General features: G+C 44.9%; 1 protein-coding gene across 6 annotated transcripts in view; it reads right to left on the reverse strand.

Annotated features, from left to right (window-relative positions):
* The window catches only part of LOC118393872 (E3 ubiquitin-protein ligase Arkadia-like), a 40091-nt gene that overhangs the window by 6905 nt on the left and 8615 nt on the right, over positions 1 to 24571 (reverse strand). For all 6 annotated transcript variants that reach the window (XM_052462282.1, XM_052462283.1, XM_052462279.1 and 3 more), the window contains exons 2-6: positions 20448 to 21430; positions 13741 to 13867; positions 4157 to 4314; positions 670 to 864; positions 186 to 538 (exon numbers count right to left, since the gene is read on the reverse strand). In XM_052462282.1, the coding sequence (XP_052318242.1) occupies positions 186 to 538; positions 670 to 864; positions 4157 to 4314; positions 13741 to 13867; positions 20448 to 21345 (1731 nt within the window). In that variant the 5' untranslated portion in view covers positions 21346 to 21430. The remainder of the gene's footprint in view (positions 1 to 185; positions 539 to 669; positions 865 to 4156; positions 4315 to 13740; positions 13868 to 20447; positions 21431 to 24571) is intronic.

Here is a 24571-nt window from a genome sequence, read left to right on the forward strand (position 1 = left end):
ATGACTTTAAAAAAATCTCATTTTAATATGGAATATATTTATAAAATGTTACTGCTATAAGAAATGCATAAATTCTCTGGTCGATATATTAAAGTTGGGGAAATCAAAAAAAGGAAGCAGAAGTAACAGCCAAACCTCCAATGCTACAACGTAAAAAACAACAGGGTGTTGATGCTCAGGCCTACCTGGTCGTGGTATTGGGTGGAGCTGCTGCTGCTGACCCCTCCCCCTCTGCATGGTGCAGGTAGGGCAGTGGGCCTCTCTAGGGGGCAGCTGGGCTCAGGAAAGGGCAGAGTGGGTGGAGGTGGGTGCTGAGGCACATGGTGATGGTGGTGGTGGAAGTGGTGGGCGTGGCTGTGCTGCTGGGAGCCCGGCTGCTGGGGGGGTTGGGCCTGCAGGCAGCTGGAATGGCCCAGGGTCATGTGACCAGGGGAGGGCCCTCCGCAGGGGGAGTGCTGCGGGCAGCAGGAGGGTAACCTGGGCATGGCCGTGCCCCCACTCTCTCCTGCCACGCCGGACGATCCTCTTCTGCTCTCATCTGATAGAGATGGAAAACACCTTTAAGCTTAAATCATTATTCATAGATGACCCACAGGAAAGATTACTAAACTTATAAAGGCACACAAGGTTGACATCATGGCTTTCTGGAGAGTGTATGGTCTGTCTTACCCTCCGTGCCTGCGGTACCTCTTGGCCCCTGTGCCAGCGTGCTGTCTGGGGCTGGGCCTTGACCAGGGCAGCTGGTGGAGGGGCCTAGGGCATCGTGGGGCTCTGAGGTAGAGGTATGATGAGAGGAGGATGAAGAGGAGGAGCTGACAGTCTGAGGGTGAATGGTGTCAGAGGTGGATGGCACAACAGAGAGATCTGAGATAGGGAAAAGAGACAGGTAAACAGATTTAATAGGTGGGAATTCATTATGTAGCACACATCCATCTGTGTGTGTGTGTGTGTGTGTGTGTGCGTGGCAGGGTTTCCATTAGGAAAATGTGGCGCCGGACATTTGACCGGCAGCATTTTAATTTACCGGACATGTGAGAAATTTCCCGGACCCATATGCATTGGGTGCGTAACCTATTAGAGCGTCCACCCACAGTGCTCAGAATGACAGAAATCACTAACAGAACACGAAAGTCAAGGAAGCAATGATGTGCCGTCCTTCTTACCAAATTCTGATGTGCACTTTAAAAGAAGTTAGAATAACTGTCCACATCAACTTTTCCTCAGCCAACGAACAGCAAAATCACTAGCCTGTCAATCTACTATCCTCCACAGTAGAACAGTTGACCTATTCTATTGGTCAGCTTGTCGAGAAAGAAATTGCCTGTTCCAAACACTCTGGGATAGTTGTGGGACGATAGATTCCAAATTCATTACAACCAGTAATGTCTAAGCTACATAAAACAAACCTTAAGAAGCATTGAGTCTTATGCAACAGACCAGAACGTTCAGCTTAAAATGTTGATCAACTATTATATGCGCACAATGCAGAAAGCTAGGCGGGAATGTTTGTTCAATAACCCAATTAGCGGGAAAACACTTGTCAGAAGGGCACTGCACACGTGATTGCAGAAATGTAGAAAGAGGGGAGATGTAATATGCAACAACTTGCTAATATGACTAGGATTGCACCTTGGAATACTGAACAATGAAAGGAAGTTGATATAAAATAATTGCCTCCGCGGATATGGTCTGATTTTGGCTCGGCTACTTTGAAGCAAGGTAAGAGATGCCTCATATGTATTAAAATGTTCAGGTTTCAAACAATTAAGTATGTTTTCAAAGTGCATACTGCCTCCAGCTAATTGCAAAGTGGTGTGTGACACGCTGATGAAGTCAGCCTTCTGTTGCCTAAGCATTTACTGTTAGAGATGCTATAGCAGCAGGTCTCGCGCTCTGACAGATTTTCCACTCATAAGGCTCTGTATCTGTATGCTGTAGGCGTGTGATAAATAAGATATCCCTACACAACGAATATACACAGCGTGAACAAAACATGCTCTTTTCATGACAGACTGGCCATGTGAATCCAGGTGAAAACTATGATGTCACTTGTCAAATCCACTTCAAATCAGTGTAGATGAAGAGGAGGAGACAGGTTAAAGAAGGATTTTTAAGCCTTAAGACATGTGTGCCATTCAGAGGGTGAATGGGCAAGGCAAAATATTTAAGTGCCTTTGAACGGGGTATAGTAGCAGGAGCACCGGTTTGTGTCAAGAACCGCAACGCTGATGATGGATTTTTCCCGTGTGCATCAAGAATGGTCCACCACCCAAAAGACATCAGGGCCAATTTGACAACTGTGGGAAGCATTGGAGTCAACATGGGCCAGCATCACTGTGGAACGCTTTCGACACCTTCTAGAGTCCATGCCCCGACGAATTGAGGCTGTTCTGAGGGCAAAATGGGGATCAACTGAATATTACGGTGTTCTTAATGTTTTGTACACTCTGTAAGCCTACTATACACACGGCAATTTTATCTGCTTTTCTATTTATTTATTTATTTTTAAAAATCAGCCAAAAGCTGGCTATTACCGGCTAACGGAAACCCTGGTGTGTAGACTGGCTGCAGTGCCTTGGCAGCCAGGGAGAAGAAGAGACCTCATTAGCATTCCACAGTGTGAGCTCCATCTGCTTTTCATAGTCACAAATTAATTTCTCCTCCAAAGAAATGCAAATAGGCTCATATCTCACAACGCTCTGTTATTCTGTTATCAGTCACACGGTGCGAGACCATAAAGAGAATGCACCAAATTGGACTTTTAAGTCACACTAATGCTTTGGTCTGGTTTGCTAATGCCTCAGGTTAGAGGGCAAACTGGTCTGGGAAAACATAGCCATTAGCCAGAGATATGCAGGATGTTGGAATGGTAAAGCCATTACAAAAACAGTCAGTCCACACCTGACATATTCAAATGATAAGAAATAGAATTTATAATGTGCTTTTCATTTAAATAAATAAAAACAAATGAACAACTCGACAGGGATACTGAAACAAAGAACCCATTTTTAAAAGGTGTATATGTAATGGCTTGGGGCTGTCATGAATGTATGAACTGACCTGGAGTAGGCCTATACATCTGGTGAGAATAATGTATGTATATAAATTGGAGATGATTAAATACACAGCTCTTCAATGGACTTTGTAATTCAATGTCGGCTATACTCATCAGGAGTCGGGGGGAGGGGCAGGGGGGGGGCGGGGGCATATCCCCTAAATCCAGAGTGAAAATCTTTACCCACAAAAGCTTGAACACCGCCAGGTGCATTTCATTCCTTGTGCCTAATGCATCCATATTAACAATGAAGAGCATGCTTCTGGCTACTGCTCCAGTGGCTGGCATCACTGTGACATTTTAGGATTGACAGTATGAAACGACATGCATCAGAAGTGCAATGGGTTGATGTGTAAAAGCCAACCAATGAAAGAGCAGACAGGGGCACGGTCGCTATTAATATTCCTCCATTTGATGAAAAGATACAGATGAATCATTATTAAAACAGTGCTCGCTTACGGGAACATTTCAAATTGAATTGTGATGACGGGACAATTCTTATTCAAGTTAGTGACAGCCACTCACTCGCAAGTTTGGAGAGATGTGTGGAAGAAGCTAGCTAATCCTATTAAACAATAGTGTGAATGAGCGTATTTCATTTGACATGTAATATTTCACAACTCCCTACGCAGTGTTGAGCTGGATCATGTAAGAAAGCATTAGACTCATCAAAATCCACATTCACATGCTGTGCGACAGTCCGGCTATCGTATGCAGCATCGATGAAAAAGCTGTTACCCAATGGAAATGATTTTTACACACATAATCACCAGATCTATTTTCTTTCTGCCTCAAGAGTAAACTTGCTTCTCTGTATGTGTGTGTGAGAGAGAGTGAGACACAGACACACAGAGAGAGAGAGTGTATTTGCAACAACTTTGTATGTTGTTCATATAAAAATGACTGTTCTTAAGAGGACAAATGCCTCAGAGGACTCCTGTAAACTCGCCTTTGTGTTGAAAGACGAATGAGCCTAGCTTTGAAAGAAAAGACAGTGGAAAAACAGAGGTCTGAGTCTCAAGTCTAGGACCTCTATGTGACTGTTGCATCATATAGTTCATCTCAGAGTGGTATTGCGGGTCGGCACGTCCTCATGCTCACCATCCTCATCCACTGTGAGGTCCACCACCTCCCCGGGGCTCTGGCGCAGAGGCTGGATGACGGTAGAGAGGCGGTGGCGGCCGCGGGGCTCCTGGGGCCGGTTCTGGGAGCAACTGGGGCCCCAGTACATCCTGCCATGGCCCCCCACCGAGCGAGGCCTGTAGACACAAACACACAGCCAGTTAGCGAGGAAGGAGAGGAGAGGGGGCTAAACAACCAGATTAAACAAGGCTTCAGTTCAGACTGACTGGGACCACGCTGATAATGCCAGGTTATCTGGACCCTGGGCTACGGTATTGTAACAATTCTATGATATATTGCTGACCACACAGCCCTCTCACTGGAGATCGGTGGTCAGTGGACGAGACCCAGTCCATAGGACTTCATGGAGAAGTGAGAAAATCCAGACAACTCAGCCCAATTTTCCTCCCGAAGCAAATCTCTTGCTTTCCCAGCCTGATCGTCCTTTAAATAAATATATGAACAACAGTTAATTTTATGATGTCATTTATCATGTAGTAAAAGGGAAAGTTGAAGTGGTGTCATTTGGAGACAGGGGACTGTCCACAGTGCTTTTTCTGTGTGTTGAGTCACCTGGCACCTGGCTGGAATGTAAATAAGAGCCAGCTGACATGAGCGCAAGCGCTGCAGCTAATTCATACAGACAGTCTACACACAGCCATGTGCATGAGAGACACACACAGCTGTGCAAACCATTGAGAACCACACAGAAAGATCATGTTTGTATCACACACATGGTTTCATCCACCACACTCACTAAACTCCAAAACAACCTTGTGGAAAACACAATTCAACACACAGAAACACCTCTACCTCATTTAGCCTCACCAACCACGCATATTTGCTCAAGTCACAACCATTGTGCATCATTGACTGCGCTCTCTTTCCTCTCTCCCTTTCGCAGGCCTCCTCTCTCCTCATATCACTACCTCACTCGTTCTTCCTGCCTTCCTCTCTCTCGTGTGATGTGGGAGTCTAGAGAGTGTCAGTGTGCCGTAAAGCAGGATGAGAGGGGGGAGCCTAGGGGATAGAGTGCCTGCCGTAAAGCAGCCTGTCATGGAGACATGGAGAGATGAGGCTGGGGAATAGAGAGAGCAGTGAACCAGGCCTGAGGGCCAAGATCAGGCTGAGGGAAGGGGAGGAGCTAAGAGCAGAGAGGCCCTTGCTCCTCTCAACAAATGGCTGCTGCTGGAACCTCTAAACCACAGGTTGCATCATTAAAACAATAAGATTACAGACAAGCATGGTGGGCTGCTGCTATTCCAGTGAGACCAGTGTGTGTGTGCACACAACAACAGCAAGGCCATACACACACACGGCCATGTAGGCCTAAGAAGTCCTTCTAATAAGCAGACGTGAGTGTCCCCACTCACACCACTCAACAGAGGAAATGCCATTCTAAGGAAGGCAAAAACCTATTAGTGCAACTTCTGATGTTGGCAATGCAGAAAAAAGGAAGAAAAGCCCCCATGGCATGTCCCATGGGGCGGGGCAGTTCACACACACACACACACACACACACACACACACACACACACACACACACACACACACACACCAGTGAAGGTGGTACACATAGAGAGCCAGTACAGGAGGTGTGGCTTGATTGCACTGTAATTGGCACCTGGTCCTCCTCTCTCCCACCTCGGGGCCCAGGGAGCAGGCTAGCCCACCTCAGGGCCCAGGGAACAGGCTAGCCCACCAGGGACAAGCACCTAATTACCCACAACATAGACCTGGGATTATTTTGTAAATACCTGTTTACCACCGTGGCCTCTGAGGGGTGGAGGTGAAGGGAAAACAGAACACAGTAAACATGAACACTGTGGGAACTGGGGGCTTGGCAGGACCACGGTTTTGCCATCTCCACGCGCACTCTGCCAAATGCCTGAGGGCTTAGAGAGGGCTCGACAGTGGGGTAATGTGGAGCTAACTGCTAGGATGGGATCTATGGACTGTGTACAAACTGGGCTATGGTACGGGGGGCAAGACATAAGTGCAAGCTGCATGTTCTGCACCAAAATCCAAAGCCTCCACTAATAGTGAATATGGCACGCATGCAGACTCACACCCTCTATCCCAACCATTGGCCTCTCTGCACTGTAAAGATCTTTCAGCGGAAAACCGTCATTGCCAACCCTGTCACGCGCGTGGCAAATTGGAGATTCATGTGCTTAGACAAACATTATGGATCACACCTGGTTCAGTCCTCTGAAAAGTTATCTACAAAACCTAAAAGATTCATACTGATAAGAACTGTACATATCAAATAAATATATGTTTTGTGGAATTAGCACAGATTGTCTGTATGTTTATTTCATTTCATGGACAGTGTAGAATGGAGATAATTATCTCTAACGTTTTTCTTAGCACATGCCCCCAAGTTCAGTCTCTATAGTAGAGGAATGCTTGTCATTTCTGAATATACTTTTGGTGACGTGGATCATAGTTACAGTGTATCAGGTTGCGTGATCCTCGTAATGTTACGTGGAAAATACAACTAACGGGACGCAGAATTAAATGTATATCACACTCGCACAAATGCTACCAGTTATGTTTCGTATTTGCATTTCTTTCACGAGCAAATGAACTGCTGACACTTTAGAGCCCACTGAATGCCCATCTTATGTTCGCTAACGTTAGCTTGAAACAATTAGTGTTAACCTTTCCACAACACACAGAGTCAAAAAGGGATTTGTCCATGTGTTTACGTACAGATGACAGTCGGCAAACTCAGCATCACAACAAACAGGAGGCGGGGCAGACACGGGTAGCTACGTCCAATAATGATGTATTCATCTCCATGTCCGTTGACACAAACTCTGTACATGTATGTGTGTTGCAGCTCGAGAATCGGGATGTCTGCATTACTCATCCTGGTGCCCTTTGACCTCTACACCCAGTACTCCTTGCTACACCTCCCCCTTCAGAAACAGCCCTTCTCTGCATTCTCCTGCAAGCCAGGGCATCTCTGGGAGGTGCAGGCAGAGATGGGGAGATAAAACACACACAAACTAGCTACACTCTGTTCATTCACTTCCCGGAAATACCTAGGGAGAATATCGTCAAGCTAGCATGAAGAGAGAGAAGGAAGAGAGGGAGAGAGAGAGAGATAGATAGAGAGCGGAGGATATCTACAGGGAGAGAGAGAGCGATACAGCAAAAGAGTGGAGGGAGGGAGGAAGAGTGATAGAGCACGTGAGGGCGCACCAGAGAGGAGGGGGATGGAGAGAGGGGGAGAGAGAGCAATGCTTATGTAAACCCATCTGTATCACACTCCAAATACACACAAGTTTTCAGAAAAAGACAGCCTTCTATTTCTTAGAGGGCCCTTACTGATCTCTTCCCCTCCCCCTTACTGATCTCTTCTCTTGCCCCCCTTACTGATCTCTTCTCTTCCCCCCCTTACTTACTGATCCCCCTTACTGATTGATCCCCCTTACTGATCTCTTCCCACATGAATGTTTCTGAAAAGGCCAGGCACGTTTAGCCTTATCAACTCCTGGATAACGCCATTTAAAATAAGTCACAGTGCACAACCTGACTAAATCTACAGAGGAGCACTGTCAGGGTACAATCAATCACGGGCAAGCTAATCGCGTGTCTGTGGGACAGAGGGAACAAGGGAGAAATTAACAGGGCCACTAAAGCTCCAGTCAGTCAAGCCAAGTGGGTTAAATTCTCCATTGGGGTTCCAGACCTGCAGAATGGGCTCACTGAGATGGTGAGCCCAGAGAGAGTGGTCAGATGAGCTGGCCTCTGGAAGAGGGGCTTGGCTTCACTGCTAAAAACAACCAGAGGCATGTGGCCTGCTCCCCAGTGCAGCTCTTCTCTGGGTATGCTATGCACCATGCAGAGCTATAGAGAGACTGTCTGGCCCCCTGCTATTCCACTCCACAGCAGTCTGAACTGTTCTTTAACCGCTCATCCACGCTACTAAACAACAGTATGTTATTACTCTTCTTGTTCCTCTTCACACACACACACACACACACACACACACACACACATTTTCCTGAGATTTTAAGACTTGATGCTATTAACCCCCTCCCCCTGCCTAGAACCCCCCCCGCTTTCCCCCACTCCCTGCATTCCACTCACAGCACACACACAGAGCGCTGGGAGCCTGGAGATGAGTCACGTCGACGGTCAGAGCCTGAGAGAGAGAGCGCCACCAACTGACCTTAGGTTTCACACAGAGGGTCCCATTCTGGGAACAGCCAGACACTACTCAACACTTCATTGCACTTCCCTACATACAGAACAAATATCCTACATCTAAAAACCCACCCTTGAAAACAACACGTTCCTTGAAGCAGTAAATGTATTATATGATAGATACTGTAGGTCAATATGGGATAATATCATAGGACTCTAACTGGTCAGATATGGAGTTGACTATTTTAGGGTTGTTTGTAGAGTGTGGAGGGGGCTCCTCTCATCCTGATAATAATGGGAAGTGATGCCACATGACTGGTCATACCAGAGAGACAGAGGCTTCTAGAACCTTCTCTGGCCCCGTGCGGGCCTGTTTAGACAGAACAGGCCATGACATGGCTGTGCTGTGTACCTCCTCTCTAGCCATCATTGAGGAGGCCATATTTGGCTGATTATCTTCCTGAAAGCATAATAACTGGGAATAACAAAACATAAGCTTATGGCTAACAATGCTAGCATGCTATGGATTACATTAGTAAGGAGCATAATTACACAAGGTGGATTAGCTAGCTAGTAAAGAGTATACAGCGCCAAGAACCAACCAATCCCCTAACATGCAAATGAATGACACGGCCTCATTAAGTTTGCATTTATGTAGCCAGCTGAGTATTTACTGAAGCAAATGAGTGATTCATTCAAGGACACAGCAGCTGGGAGGCTCACCTGGGATTACTAGCAGTCTATCTCCTCTCCAATCAGCCATCCATTACCCAGATAAATAAGCTTCACTACCTTACTTACAACCTGAACATCTGCATGTCATTCAGATGAAATGGAAAAAAACATGAAAATGCACTGGGCTCATTGGGCTGGCCACTCCTGATATCTTTAGACCTATGGTATGCTTTGTGCACATCTAGTGATTGGTGACAGGCACAGGGTTGAGAGAATTTGCCTATTCAGTAAACCTGCACAATGTTGCTTGAAGTATTTTTCAGTGCCAGAACAGTGTTTTGACCTGCAATGGGATAAAAAGGATACATAAAATCACCTATGTAGGTTTATTTGGTTTACTTTACACCCCAGATACCTAGCCATTACATACAAGCAGGGGCGACCCATCATTCAGGGCGGTTTTGAGCTCCACCTGTTTTGCTTTTTTTGTTGTTGCCTGTTTTGCTTGTTATTTTGGCATTAATACGTGTCACATATCAGTTCACAAACAACGTAAAAAAAACTAAAATATAATTTTAAAATGTAATAATTTAGTTGATAAACCGGCAAACAAAGTTGGTCTCCTTTTTGCTTTCTTGAGTAGGGCAGTTCCAAAATGCAGGGGTTTCAGCCTAGCTCAGTGGTTTCTGTGGTGGTGGGGCAGCCAGAGGAAAATACGTAGCTAAGGGGTTGGTAGTGTTCTCAAGTTGAGCCGTGATTGGCTCAGTGTTCTGTCACGCATGGGGAAACTAGATTTTAAAAATATATATATATTTTTTTAAATCAACCGTTACTTAACTAGGCAAGTTAGTTAAGAACAATTTCTTATTTACAATGACAGCCTACATCACTGCAAAATCTACGGGGAGAGCTCGAAAATTCAAGCCCCTTGGGTGCTGCCATAGAATTACATTAGAAGTGTCCATCCAAGAAAGATTAAGGTCATTGGCCACAGATACAATTATTTCAAATCACGTTATAGCTACAGTAGCTTTGATTGGAGTGATCATGTCAACATTTTACTTTCAAAATCTTAGCTAGCAGTCATCATCATGAATCGAGTCGACAATCTACTGGCAAATCCTTTTCAATCCTTGTCATATGAAGAGAAATAATAAAAGAGAAATTATAGATAAAACGTATCGGTGCTCATCGGCCATTGGACAAACATTACACAACAAGTTGGAAATCGCAAATCGCCGTGCTCAAAACAACTGGGAACTTTGAACTGGGAAATCAGACTTCAATGAGTTCAAGACAACTGGGAACTTGGAAGAAACTCACAATTGCAAGTTGGGAACTCGGGCCTATTTCTAGAGCTCCGGCGTCATCATGATTCGCCCTTGTTAATTTCAGAGTTCCCAGTTGTCTTGAAGGCACCATAAATCCAGAGAATGCCAGACTGAATCGAGTTTGATGCCAAAATTTGCCCACGAAAGACCGCCGCGCCACCTTCCTGTTCAAGTGAGCACAGTAGAACAAGGGGAGTCCAAAGATTTCTTGTATGCTGCTGCATAAATGTAACATGCCAGGGAGATATGTATACTGTAGCTAAGAAAGTAATATTAAGAGTATGTTGTGTAGTTAACTGTTAGTAGCCCACATGATGCCTCACCCTAATAAATGTTCATTGTCTGCCTATATTCCCATTTATTTATCCTACAGTTCTGACTTGGTGTACAGGGAGAATACTGTAAGAACAGCCCATTTCAAAAGTGCTAAACAAATAGTTATATTGAAAACGTCTGTCCTAACTCGCTCATTAGTGTCTTAATCAAAATAACACATTGCCTCATCCGCACGTCGTCCCCTTACGCCATAGTTTGTGCATCTCAATTGTCAGTTGTAAGCACAATTCTTTAAGCAAGTCAGCCATATCAGCTATGTTTTTTGAAAGTCAGTAAATTAGGCTGAATGAACTGTTTTGCTGCCCGACAAGGCTCCGCTGATAGCCAGGTGTAGCAGTGGTAAGGTGTTGGGACTGCTGTTGGGACAGCTTTATGTACAGTGCATTTGCAAAGTATTCAGACCCCTCAACTTTCCCCACAATTTGTTACATTAAACTTATTCAAAAATGTATTGAAAAAAGAATCCTCATCACACAATAGCCCATAATGACTAAACAAATTTTGGGGAAATTCTTGCAAATGTATTAAAAAAATAAATATGTAAATGTGATATATATATATATAAGTATTCAGACCCTTTACTCAGAACTTTGTTGAAGCACCTTTGGCAGCAATTACATCCTTGAGTCTTCTTGGGTATGATGCTACAAGCTTGGCACACCGGTATTTGGGGAGATTCTCCCATTCTTCTCTGCAGATCCTCTCAAGCTCTGTCACATTGGATGAGGAGCATCGCTGCACAGCTATTTTCAGGCCTCTCCAGTGATGTTCGATCAGGTTCAAGTCCGGGCTCTGGACATTCAGAGACTTGTCCCAAAGCTACTCCTGTGTTGTCTTGGCTGTGAGTTAGGGTTGTTGTCCTGTTGGAAGGTAAACCTTTGCCCCAGTCTGAAGTCCTGAGCACTCTGGAGCAGGTTTCGCCGTAGGGATCGTGGCAGGTTTCCTCCAGACATGCTGCTTGGCATTCAGGCCAAAGAGTTCAATATTGGTTTCATCAGACCGGGAATCTTGTTTCTCATGGTCTGAGAGTCCTTTAGGTGCCTTTTGGCAAACTCCAAGTGGGCTGTCATGTGCCTTTTACTGAGGAGTGGCTTCCGTCTGGCCACTCTACCATAAAGGCTTGATTGGTGGAGTGCTGCAGAGATGGTTAACCTTCTGGAAGGTTCTCCCATCTCCACAGAGGAACTCAGGAGCTCTGTCAGAGTGACCACCAGGTTTTTGGTCACCTTCCTGACCAAGGCCCTCCAATCAATTTAATTTACCACAGGTGGAATCCAATCAAGTTGTAGAAACATCTCAAGGATGATCAATGGAAATAAGATGCACCTGAGCTCAATTGTGGCTCTCATAGCAAAGGGTCTGAATACTTTTATAAATAAGACATCTTGATTTTTTTTTTAAATACATTCGCAAAAAAATCTATAAACCGGTTTTCGCTTTGTCATTATGGGGTATTGTGCATATATTAATTTTAAAAAATGTTGAATCGATTTTAGAATAAGGCTGTAACGTAACATTTGGAAAAAGTAAAAGGGTGTGAATACTTTCCAGAAAGCACTGTAGGCCCTAACAGTTTGTGGGCACCGTTTGTCACCGTTATAGTGCAGTAAATGTATTGTTTAGTGTTGTGGCATGTATAAATGTTTTATACAAGATAAACGCTACAGTAACTGAAACTGACCATTTGATTGCTGGAGCAGAATTTCTGCTAATTTGTCTCATAAGAGACGAGGCATATCACAAACAGAGAGCAATTCATTTGGGTTGACAGAGTGACTTTGCTGGCAGGAGTGAAATTCACAGGCCTTGCTATTTCTGGCAGCAGAGGGTGAGATAATGGAATCAAGCTGGTGTAAATGAGTCTCAGTGCTATGCACCAAGACACCTCAATAACAATTAAAGAAATGAGAGGGGTTCAAGGAGAGAAAGTAGAGAAAGTAGAGGGGAGACAAGTAGAAACAGAATCAACTCAGAGAGGAACACCACTATATCAGCTCAACAGCACCGATATACAGTAGCATAGCATTCACACTGGCACTGCTGTAAAATCCCAATGCATGAGATCAACTCTCCTCAGGTCATGGAAGAGAGCATTTTCAGAAGTCATCCCACAAGAGTCAGACAGAGAAATCATGTAGGCCTAGGTCTATGTGGAAAGACTACACTCTGGGTACCCACTTCACAAAGCCTGCCAAAAGCCCTGGTAACCTGTAACCAGCTGGCATTTATTTCCCATGTTTTAGTAATATCAGTTCAGGAGAGCGTGCTGCGAGAAGAAAAGCAAATCCACCTGGATCTAATGTCCTGGTTCTCTAGATCAGAGACTGTACCAGAGAGACGAACTGAACCTGCAGTTCCCTGACAGGGGCATCAGTGGTAACTGGACCATGAATCAAAGTTAAATGAGGGTCAGATGAAAATGCCCTGGGGGGAGAGGGTCTCTCGTTAGATTGTTGATGGCGGATGGGGAGATAGATTGTGTATTACTGTATGGAAGCCTTGCCCTTGAAGAAGACAGCGATAGCAACAGCTGGAAGAGCGGTGGAATGCCAGTGCAATGCTGCAGCCTGCCAGCTTCATGGCCAATCCCAGATGAGCATTATCTCTCCTGCCACAGCGATACCAGCAACTTCTCCATAGGGGCCAAATAGCACTTGGAGAGCCTACACTGCATTTCTGAGGTATCCTGGAAAAACACTACCCCAGCCCAATGTGGCAGTCTCAGAAAATGTTATGACACTTGATGAGAAGCCAGTGCCCAGCGAGCCTCTATTAGACACACCACAGTTGACTGTGATTATATCGTCAGAGCCACGAGGATAAAGTACTGTCAATACTGCAGGGCCAGGCTGTCTCAGGACACAAACGAAGGCCAGTGCCATTTAGATTACTTTCAGAGCTTAAAGATGGGGGGAAATATTGAGGTGGATGTTTTTTCTACCGAGAGAGAGAATTTCACAGCCAAAGTACTTTACCATCTCACTTCCTTTGATTTTCCACTGTGGTTCATTAGCTCTGTACAGCGTTGATCTCCTCAGAGAGGAGACAGGGGAAGGTGCTCACCTGAAGCCATCTCCCACGTTGACTATCTCCACCTCGCTGTCGGTGGAGGTGACGTTGATCTCCTCGCTGGCTGGGACAGGGGGTGCAGGGGTCGCCTCGATCACCACCACGTCTTCATCGAGAGAAACTAGAACACAACACAGTCAAATCAAATGTTATTAAAATGACTTGCGCCGAATACAACTGGTGTAGACTATATTGTGAAATGCTTGCTTACAAACCTTTCCAAATGATGCAGACTAAAATATATGTACATTTTTTAAAACTAAGACAAGAGGAATAAAATAAAATACACAAGAATGGAACTATATACAGGGAGTACAAGTACCAGATCAATGTGCAGGGGTACGAGGTACTTGAGGTAGATACACTAAATATACAGAAGTATGTGGACACCCCTGCGCCACTTGAGAGCCAAAAGCTTAATGACTTTCAACGTGGCACCATCATAGGATAACACCTTTCCAACAAGTCAGTTTGTCAAATGTCTGCCCTGCTAGAGCTGCCCCGGTCAACTGTAAGTGCTGTTATTGTGAATGAAGTGGTAGGCTGTTAAGCAAGGGGGGCAACTCCACATTCATGTCCATGATTTTGAAATGAGATGATCGATGAGCAGGTGTCCACATAACTTTGGTAATGTAGCATATGTACATGAAAGCAGGGTAAAGTGACTAGGCATCCGAATAGATAAGAGTATACTGGGGAGAGACATCTAGCAATTTGACCTGTATGTCCTGATGTAAACATTGTTCAACTGATAATGATCATATAAAAAGTAGCTGGAAATCCACTTTACGTAAATAAAATTGCATCCGTTTTAGTATGCAGTTAATTCCAGAGTGGTTATACAGTACATGTCTGTTGCTGTATGTTGCAGGCTCTGTTGTGAAGATGGCTGGTTGACAACACATGACCTCATGTGTGTTACGCAGCACCATAAAACAACCTCCACCAGCATCTTCTGGTGGTTCTTCCTCACCAGGCGAGAAACACACCCAAAGATAAATAGGAGTATCAGTATCAGTATAAATGAATAGCGATTGTGGTGTGGGTGTGCAGGCTAACAGTCTGTGTACTGGGCCTGTGTGAAATGTAGGTCAGTAAATGCTGCTCTGCTCTCCACTGTCTGCAGGATTTGCAGTGCAATCTCTGCATCTGCACTCTGATTGGTCCCCTGTCTAGTATCTCTCATTCCAGCCATGCCTGACCTGGCCTCACTGTCAGGAAGAGGCCCAGGGTGTGTTCAATACACTTAACATTTCATAACATCGCAACCAGGAAGGCAAGAGGCTTATTTTTGTCACACCACCCCAAACAGCTGGTTCTAAATGTGGTCCTTATACTGACTATCTGTTTGATCTACAGACATATTTTTACAGATTTAAAATTACAGATCAAAAACTAAATTCATTCTAGTCCACTGTGTATTATTACTATACTGAAATTATTGTAACATTAGGTTCAACTGTGCCATGTGTTGCCTCATAGATGCTGTGTGGTTTGTGTGTGTCTGTGCAATGAGCAGTGGCTTGTTGCTCTAGTGAACATCAGCACTCCCCTGAGTGAGTTCTATTGCAGTGGTCCACTGGGTGCTGCTGCTAAGCACCCTCCCCTAGCCTAGCTACCTCTCTCCCTCATGAAACATACTGCTCTACACAAACACTTCCTGGTTCAGGGAATGTAAATAAGACTTATATGACCTCACATCTAACAATGGCCAATGTGACTATTGACATTGACAAATAAGAGAAATGTCCTGGTAGCTAGCTTTGAATAGACATTTATTTCAGTGTGTAGTGTCTGCATTCTCCATTTTGCAGTTGAGAAAGGGCCGATTATGACCTCAGGGGTGTATGCAGCTTGGCATAACACACAGTATGGACAGTTGCTGATAGAAATGTAATGTATAGAACCGTCATGATTTCGTACCCTACTGCAAGGAATATGTCTATATTGTGACATGAATACAGGAATTACAGTACTAAAACACTCCTGTCATGTCCATGTATTTAAAGTCTGACGAATAGGCAGCTTGGTGATTGGGACTTTTATGCCCGTTACATTCATCCCCTCCTCTGGCCAAAAGAGATCTATCTCTACTGACTGCCTCCTCTCCTCTCCTCTCCTCTAAACAATGGCATAGTTTCTCCTCTGAGAGCCCTTGTTGTTAGCAAGATACAGTGGGGCTTAGTGCTTGAGTCAGTCCTCTCCACCCACCTACTTCCCATAGCAAAGACACAGAGAGGCAGCCTCGCCCCATGACCCCCTCGATCCTTCCCCAGGGCCACTGAGTGGAAACACTATTACAGCTTAGCTACACGAAGACATTCAACTGAGAGAGGTGAAAGAGGGTAGGGCAGGAACGGAAAATTAAGAGTTTCTTGAAAAATGGCGTTCTTTGGCTTGTGTTGTAGCGGTGCAGCTCAGGAAACAGCAGGTGGTTGTCAGAGGCGAGCTGTGCTGCTCTACCCTGCTGTACTGTGGTGCGTTGTGGGAGGAGAAGCTGGGTGCATAAACCCAGACACCTGCAGCTCAGACAGAGGAAGAGGCTTGGTTTCTGGGCTGCCAGGTTTGGAGCTCCAGGTAGCGGTGCAAGGTCAGTTAGCCCCCATCAGCAGTACCTACCCACCTTGCGTGCAAAGTCTATTTTCCACTGGTATTCACAGGTCAGGGTGACTCAGCGGTGTGATAGAGAGGAGCCAGTGAGTGACCAGTGAGTGACCTCGGTAGAACAAAGAGAATGTGCTACATAATAATGACCGTGCGCAAGACTGATATGTGGGAGGGAAGATGCCATTGCTACTCAACAGGAAATTCAAAATGCGCATATATAGTCTGAAACTTGAAATGTGTGTGTGCAGCACCGGGCCTTTCTATAGCACCTTTTATAGCAATCGATGCACGCCCTCATTTGGATGTCTCAAAGTGAAACACATACATTAGAGCTCCATCAAAGCATGTATATTCATGGTAACTACTGAAGAACCAGCCTCAGAGGTTCCTAAAAGAGGCATATGAATATGAGAGGAAAAAAACTGAAATGTCCCTTGAACATGGGCTGAAAATGCCTGAAACAAAGAGGGCTATGTAAATGTATAAAAATCCTAACAGGCTTGGCCATGGCCCAGGGGTCATATTCCAGCAAACCCTTGGGCTTAACTTCTATGTGTGTATTCCACTGCACAAGAGCTATGTTCAAAATAATGGAAAATGCTGGACTTTTCACTGCCTCTACCCGTGGCACCTTAAAAGCTGCACAGAGCTCAAACACTGCGGACAGAATACTTAAAAAAAGAAAAACTTCAATACCCACAGATACAACCACAGAGATGGTCGCCTCGCTTCGAGTCCTAAGGAAACTATGTAGTATTATGTTTTGAAATGACTAGCGCCACCCATAGCACTCACTTCTGTCATCATGAAGTGCTTTGAGAGACTAGTCAAGGATCATATCACCTCCACCTTACCTGCCCCCCCTAAACCCACTTCAGTTTGCATTCCGCCCCAATAGGTCCACAGACGATGCAATCGCCATCCCACTGTCCTATATCAACTGGACAAGAGGAATACCTATGTAAGAATGCTGTTCATTGACTACAGCTCAGCAATCAACATCATAGTAACCTCCAATCTCATCATTAAGCTTGAGGCCCTGGGTCTCTCAACCCCACATAGTGCAATTGGGTCCTGGACTTTGATGGGCCGTCCCCAGGTGGTGAAGGTTGGAAACATCTCCACTTTGCTGATCCTCAACACTGGGGCCCCACAAGGGTGCATGCTCAGACCCCTCCTGTACTCCCTGTTCACCCATGACTGCGCGGCCAAGCACGCCTCCAACTCAATCATCAAGTTTGCAGATGACACAACAGTAGTGGCTTGATTACCAACAACGACGAGACGGCCTATAGGGAGGTGGTGAGGGAACTCGTTATTGTGGCGCCAGGAAAATCGACCTCTCACTCAACGTCAACAAAACAAAGGAGATTATCGTGGATGTCAGTAAACAGCAGAGGGAGCACCTCCCTATCCACATCGACGGGTCAGTAGTGGAGAAGGTGGAAAGTTTGAAGTTCCTTGGCGTACACATCACAGACAAACTGAAATGGTCCACCCACACAGACAGCGTGGTGAAGTTGGCACAACAGCAACTCTTAAACCTCAGGAGGCTGAAGAAATTTGTCTTGTCACCAAAAACACTCAAACTTTTACAGATGCACAATTGAGAGCATCCTGTTGGGTTGTATCACCGCCTGGTACGGCAAGCACACCGCCCTCAACCGCAAGGCTCTCCAGAAGGTGGTGCAGTCTGCACAATGCATCACCGGGGGCAAACTACCTGCCCTCCAGGACACCTACAGAACCCAACGTCACAAGAAGGCCAAAAAGATCATCAAGAACAACCACCCGAGCCACTACCTGTTCACCCCGCTTCCATCCAGAAGGCGAGGTCAGTACAGGTGTATCAAAGCTGGGACCGAGAGAATGAAAAATAAATAAAACATCTCAAGACCATCAGATTGTTAAACAGCCATCACTAACACAGAGAGGCTGCTGCCTACAAACAGACTCAAATCAGTAACCACTTTAATAAATGGATCACTAGTCACTTTTAAAAAATGACACTTTAATAATGTTTACATATCTTACATTACTCATCTCATATGTATATACTGTATTTTATACCATCTATTGCATCTTGCCTACGCCGCCCGGCCATCGCTCATCCGTATATTTATGAATATATTCTTATTCCATCCCTTTACATGTGTGTATTAGGCAGTTGTGAAATTGTTAGATATTACTGCACTGTCTGAACTAGAAGCACAAGCATTTCGCTACACTCGCATTAACATCTGCTAACCATGTGTATGTGACCAATACAATTTGATACACCCACAGATACACCCACACCCATCCTAGTCCTGTGATATTGTGCTTTGTTCATAAAATAGCCTAGCTCTGAGTGAGCTAATTCATCAATCAATATTTAGGCAGCTTTTCTCATTGCTGTTGAGCACACAGAGCGGGGAAGGTCAGCCACAAACCAAACTAGGCTCAGGGATTAAAATGGTCTCTTCCACAATCAGAGGAGGAATGTATCTTTTACTAGAGCTTTATTTTGATAATTTTCTCTAAATAAAGTAACAGTTTACTGGAGTCATGTGTTTGAGAGTGTAATGAGCATTCGGTTGATGTTCACTTCCAAATCAAGTGTCTTTCCAAATAATGGGGGAGAGGGAGAACATAAACAACACACAGTTCTGGCTACAGTGAGAGTGAAAGTGCTGCCAGCCTGGTGAAAGAAATCCCAATTCTGAGTGTCTTCAAATAGGCCTGGTAGGACATCTTTCAGCATGATGGAACAAAAACAGTGTAATGGTTGCATGGCCCCCAGGCTACACATCTCATTTCCTGAGAACAACACCACAGAGGCCAAATATATTCCCCTCAATACAGTTACAGTGAGACTGGATAAAACTGTAGGAATAGGCTGTGTACATACACACTATGAATGTACATTCTGAAGGCCATTCATGCCTTCCTTTGCTCAGTCTTTTCTCTTGAGGCAAAAAATATGGAATTGATCTCAATTCTGAGCAAAGCAGATTCACTGAAATTAGCTTGCATTAGATTCATTTGACATGAAGGAATTTGACAACACATTTCTGGGGTGTGATGCAACAGACTGACTAATGTGGACAAAATTATGAGATGTTTGGCTCTGCAACATCAGGACGTCCATGACCTCCCCACCCCCACTCCATACTAACAAGGCCTGCAAAGCAGACAGCTGGGAAACAGAGCAGTTGGACAAGAGTGAACGGTGCTACGGGTGGAGTCTAACTGTGATTCAACTCTGGCTGGCTGGCTAACAGTGAGGGACTCCTTTGCCTGTGGTCTGTTTTGTGGGGTGGCAGGTAGACTAGTGGTTAAGAGCATTGGGCCAGTAACGGAAAAATCGCTGGTTCGAATCACCGAGCCGTCTAAGTGACAAATCTGTCAGTGCCCTTGAGCAAGGCACTTAACCCTAATTGCTCCTGTAAGTCGCTCTGAATACGAGCATCTGGTAAATCACTAAAATGTACAAATGTAATGATCAGTACAATTTACCCTGGTCAGAGCAGCTTCATGTCATACGTCATTGCAAGCTCAGTGTCAGAAGAGTGAGGAAGATGTTTCTCTCTATGGGTGATTGTGTGTGTGTTTTTTTCTCACAAAATGCCAGCTATTGATGTTGTAGGGGCGGGGTTGCTCATTCTGGAAGTGGGTTACTCTTTTGACTCGTAGATGGAGCAGACCTTTACTGACAAGTTGCTGAAATACCAGCCCCTTGTGTAATAATAATAATAATATGTCACGTCTGAACAGCTTTGGCTATCGTTGTAAACTTTATAAGGCTGATATTTGGGAGCCTTTGCCATGTACATAGGCTGACAGTATGTGGGCTTCAGATTGCAGACCTGCGTAGGACAAAGCAGCTAGCGAGGTACTGCTCTGTGTCAGCTGTCATGGGCAGCGGGGCTGTATGGAGAAGAATGTGCTTCTGTATCCATAAATGTCCATATATACATACACATGACATATTAAATGTTTGAATCCTTCGACTGTACTGTGTAATTCAAATAAAATTATTTAAAAATGCGTGTGTGCACGCAAGAGAAAAGATCGGAAGCACACACTAGAGTGCATAAGGAGGGTAAGCTTACCTGTGGCCACAGCTGCGCTGCTTGGCTGGCTGCTGCTGCTGCCGTCGTCTACATACAGCTCGTCCTCTGCCTCTGTGGACGAGGGTGAGGATGACCCGCTGGTCAGCTCCTCACTGGAGCTGCTGGTGCTGTGGAGCAGCGCGTACTTCCTGCGAGCGATTACCTCCCGCTTCTTCCTCTGGAGAAGTAGGCGCTCTTTCTGCTTCTGAGTCCGCTGGATGCCGCCGGGCCCAGGCTTCACAATCCGCTTCCTATGCAGTGACCGCCGCCCGCTCAGACACGGCCGCTTCAGCAGCACCGGCTCCACCTCTGACCGTGCCCACTTATGAGAGCGGCTTCCCCGAGTCCGACCCAGAATGGTGCGCAGACCCACCCTTGTCCCGCCCCCTGTGGTGGAGACCGGCGCCTGCTGTATTGGCTGCGGTCCCCCTGCTGCTCCCGTCCCTCCAGCCTCCACCTCTTCCTCTGAGCTCATAGTATCCGAATCTCCGAAGCGCAGGCTGGATGAGGGAGAGGAGGCACAGTCACTGAATGAGGACTCTGGGTTGCGTTCGTCCTCACCGCGTCGCTCCAAGAGATCTGGCTGGTGGCGCTGAAGGGGAAGAGAGCCCTCACTAACACGACCCTCCTTCAGGGAGCAGTCCGAGGGCCCTGGCTGTTGGCTCTTGCGCTTTTTGCGTCCAGGCAGGCCCCTGTCTGGGTCTCTGCGGGCCCCTATGTCCCTCAGGGGCCGGTGCCTGGTCTCGGCACACAGTGGTGCAAACTCGCTGCCTGCCTTGCCGATCACCTCCATGTTGGCAGGGAAGCTCTTGGCCGTCTCCATGGGCTCTGGGTTGGCCAGCGGACCCTTCAGGTGCTCCTGTCTACCCTGGGCCTCAGAGGGCACCTCGCTCTTCATGCTGCCTGGTCCACGCAGACGCAATGCCAACTAAACTTCCGCTAGCTCCTATAGGTCCATTGGCGGGCCCGCAACCAACCTAGTTCTGTGAAACAAGAGAAGATAAACGTTAGACACGTTGAAAAATAATAATTGCACTTTGTTAATGGAGGCAATTTATAAAACAGAAAGATGGGCTAAATGTATTATGATAATAATTACATGCTGTGGTAATATAGAGGCGCTCGCTCTCTCATCGTGTACGAGTAGAAAGGCAAAAACAGTGCATCATGGTTTGTTTGTGAGAGCAAATTAATTGAGGCCTTGGGCTGAGTCAGTTGTGAAGCATTTGTTGTATTATCCACTCTTGGCAGTGCGTGACTCAGACTGGGTGGTAATCTGGGACTAATCTCAGTATGTTCACTAGGCTTGATGCTGTAATGAAAGAAACTGATGAGCAAAGTAAGGTCATGCAGCCTGGCAATATGGAAACGGTGGAAACAAACACTGGAGCATATCTTTTACCAGCTCAATTCTCTATTGTAGAGTGATAAAACCATGGAAAGGCTGCGTGGGGAGATTAGGAGACATTTTCATAATGGCATTACTGGAACAGAATTGACTGCAGAACTCGCTGGTCTATAGCTTCAGAAGGTACCAGGCTACAAGCACCCAATGCTAAGCATGCATCCCTTTGATATCGATCCTGTAAATAAAAACAAGCATGCTGGCATCAAAACACTAGCCTAGTGCAAAAACTCTTACCAAGATGGAAGATTCTAAGCCTTCATATAGGCCTAGTCTCACCGGTTTCCTCCTATCGATCCACCCTCACCATTTATCAAGCTTTCCCTCTCCATTTATCACACATCCTCCTTTCCTAAAATTGTCTAATCACACTGTTTATACTTCAAAAGAAGCCTTTCACCAATGGTAGGACAGAGTAAAATGTCTTCTACTTCAGTGCAGTCACCTCAAGTCCTTTGAATTATGAAAGCAGCCATCTGTTTAAAAAGGCACGTTGGCTCAGTTCATTAGCCTACTTCTTAGTGTGGTATAACGTGCACACACAGCTGGCAGTGTGGTGTTTTCCTATACTTGATCCACCAGTAAACACCTCAAACTGAGATTCAGAATAAAATCCTACTTTATGAGATGTGTTTTATTTAAATGACACAGTGAGCTGAATTGGACATTGTTAGCTATTCTTTAGAAGCCTTATAATGGTTGGCCTAATGAAGCCATACTGATTAAACAGTTATGTGTAAAGACATACTAATTGCCATTCTCCAGCCTGCAATATCCTGTGTATTGACACAAGGCTCAGTATGAAAACAATGAACTCTATGGTATAAAGCCTTGTTCACACTACAGGCCTTAAAGCTCAAATCGGTTTTGTTTTTCAAAACCGCTTTGGAATACCGACTGTCCAAACAGCAAGTTACAAGTAATCAAATTAGATGTGGGAGTTTAGTCAAAATTATTTTGCTGACATGGTTACGCTAGTTGTCATTGTAACGACAGGTGTGGGCGCAGTAGTGCAGGCTGATAGGAAGCAGGAACACCACCACCAAAATCACTCAGAAGTTATGTAGCAAGCTGAGGTGACAATGGCTGTCATGGACGTTTCCCAGTCGCTTCGAATGTATAAACGCATCATGTAATAAGACATTATGCCTCGGGGATAAGATGAGCCAACTTTCAGAATGAGTCCTTTTTGGCTAGCTAGGGCAGTCAACTAGCTAGTCGTTTACCTTTCTAGCACATTCACTAATGTGCGTGTGTGTAGTAGAAGTATTTATTTATAATAATGACAATTACAACAATACTGAATGAACAACGAACACTTTTAATTTAACTTAATATATTACATAAAAATCTATTTAGTCTCAAAAAAAATTATGAAACATGTTCAATTTGGTTTAAATAATGCAAAAACTGTATTGGAGAAGAAAGTAAAAGTGCAATATGTGCCATTTAAAAAAGCTAACATTTAAGTTCCTTGCTCAGAAAATGAGAACATACAGTTGAAGTCATAAGTTTACATACACCGTAGCCAACTACATTTAAACTCAGTTTTCACAATTCCTGACATTTAATCCTAATAAAAATTCCCTGTTTTAGGTCAGTTAGTTATTTTAAGAATGTGAGATGTCAGAATAATAGTAGAGAGAAGGATTTATTTAAGCATTTATTTCATTCATCACATTCCCAGTGGGTCAGAAGTTTACATACACTCAATTGGTATTTGGTAGCATTGCCTTTAAATGGTTTAACTTGGGTCAAATGTTTCGGGTAGCCTTCCACAAGCTTCCCACAATAAGTTGGGTGAATTTTGTCCCACTTCTCCTGACAGAGCTGGTGTAATTTTTTTTTAATTTTTTTATTTCAGAGTCAGGTTTCATTTGCAGGCCTGGCCAAGATAAAGCATGCTCAGCACACGCACTTTTCAGTTCTGAAAAAAATGGGCAGTCTATATACAATGTGTGCAAATCTTCTAGATTAACACTGGATTGAGGGGCATCAGGGCAAAAGAGCAGAAAAGTAAATAAATAAAAACAGTATAAAAACAGTATGGGAATTACTCCAATACCTTGACTTTGTTGTCCTTAAGACATTGTTTATGTTTTAGGCCTCCTTGGGTCATTGTTCATTTGGAAGACCCCTTAAGACATTGTTTATGTTTTGGGTCATTGTTCATTTGGAAGACCCATTTGCGACCAAGCTTTAACTTCCTGACTGATGCCTTGAGATGTTGCTTCAATATATCCACATAATTTCTGCCTCATGATGCCATCTATTTTGTGAAGTGCACCAGTCCCTCCTGCAGCAAAGCACCCCCACAACATGATGCTGCCACCCCAGTGCTTCACGGTTGGGTTGGTGTTCTTCAGCTTGCAAACCTTCCCCCTTTTCCTCCAAACAGAACGATGGTCATTATGGCCAAACAGTTCTATTTTCTGATTCAACAGACCATAGGACATTTATCCCAAAAATGTAACTATACATGTCCCCGTGTACAGTTGCAAACCGTAGTCTGGCTTTTTTTAATGGCGGTTTTGAACCGTGGCTTCTTCCTTGCTGAGCGGCCTTTCAGGTTGTCGATATAGGACTCATTTTACTGTGGATATAGATACTTTTGTACCTGTTTCCTCCAGCATCTTCACAAGGTCCTTTGCTGTTGTTCTGGGATTGATTTGCACTTTTCGCACCAAGGTGCATTCATCTCTAGGAGACAGAACTCATC

The sequence above is a fragment of the Oncorhynchus keta genome, chromosome 14 (assembly GCF_023373465.1).
Source record: "Oncorhynchus keta strain PuntledgeMale-10-30-2019 chromosome 14, Oket_V2, whole genome shotgun sequence".
NCBI lineage: Eukaryota > Metazoa > Chordata > Actinopteri > Salmoniformes > Salmonidae > Oncorhynchus > Oncorhynchus keta.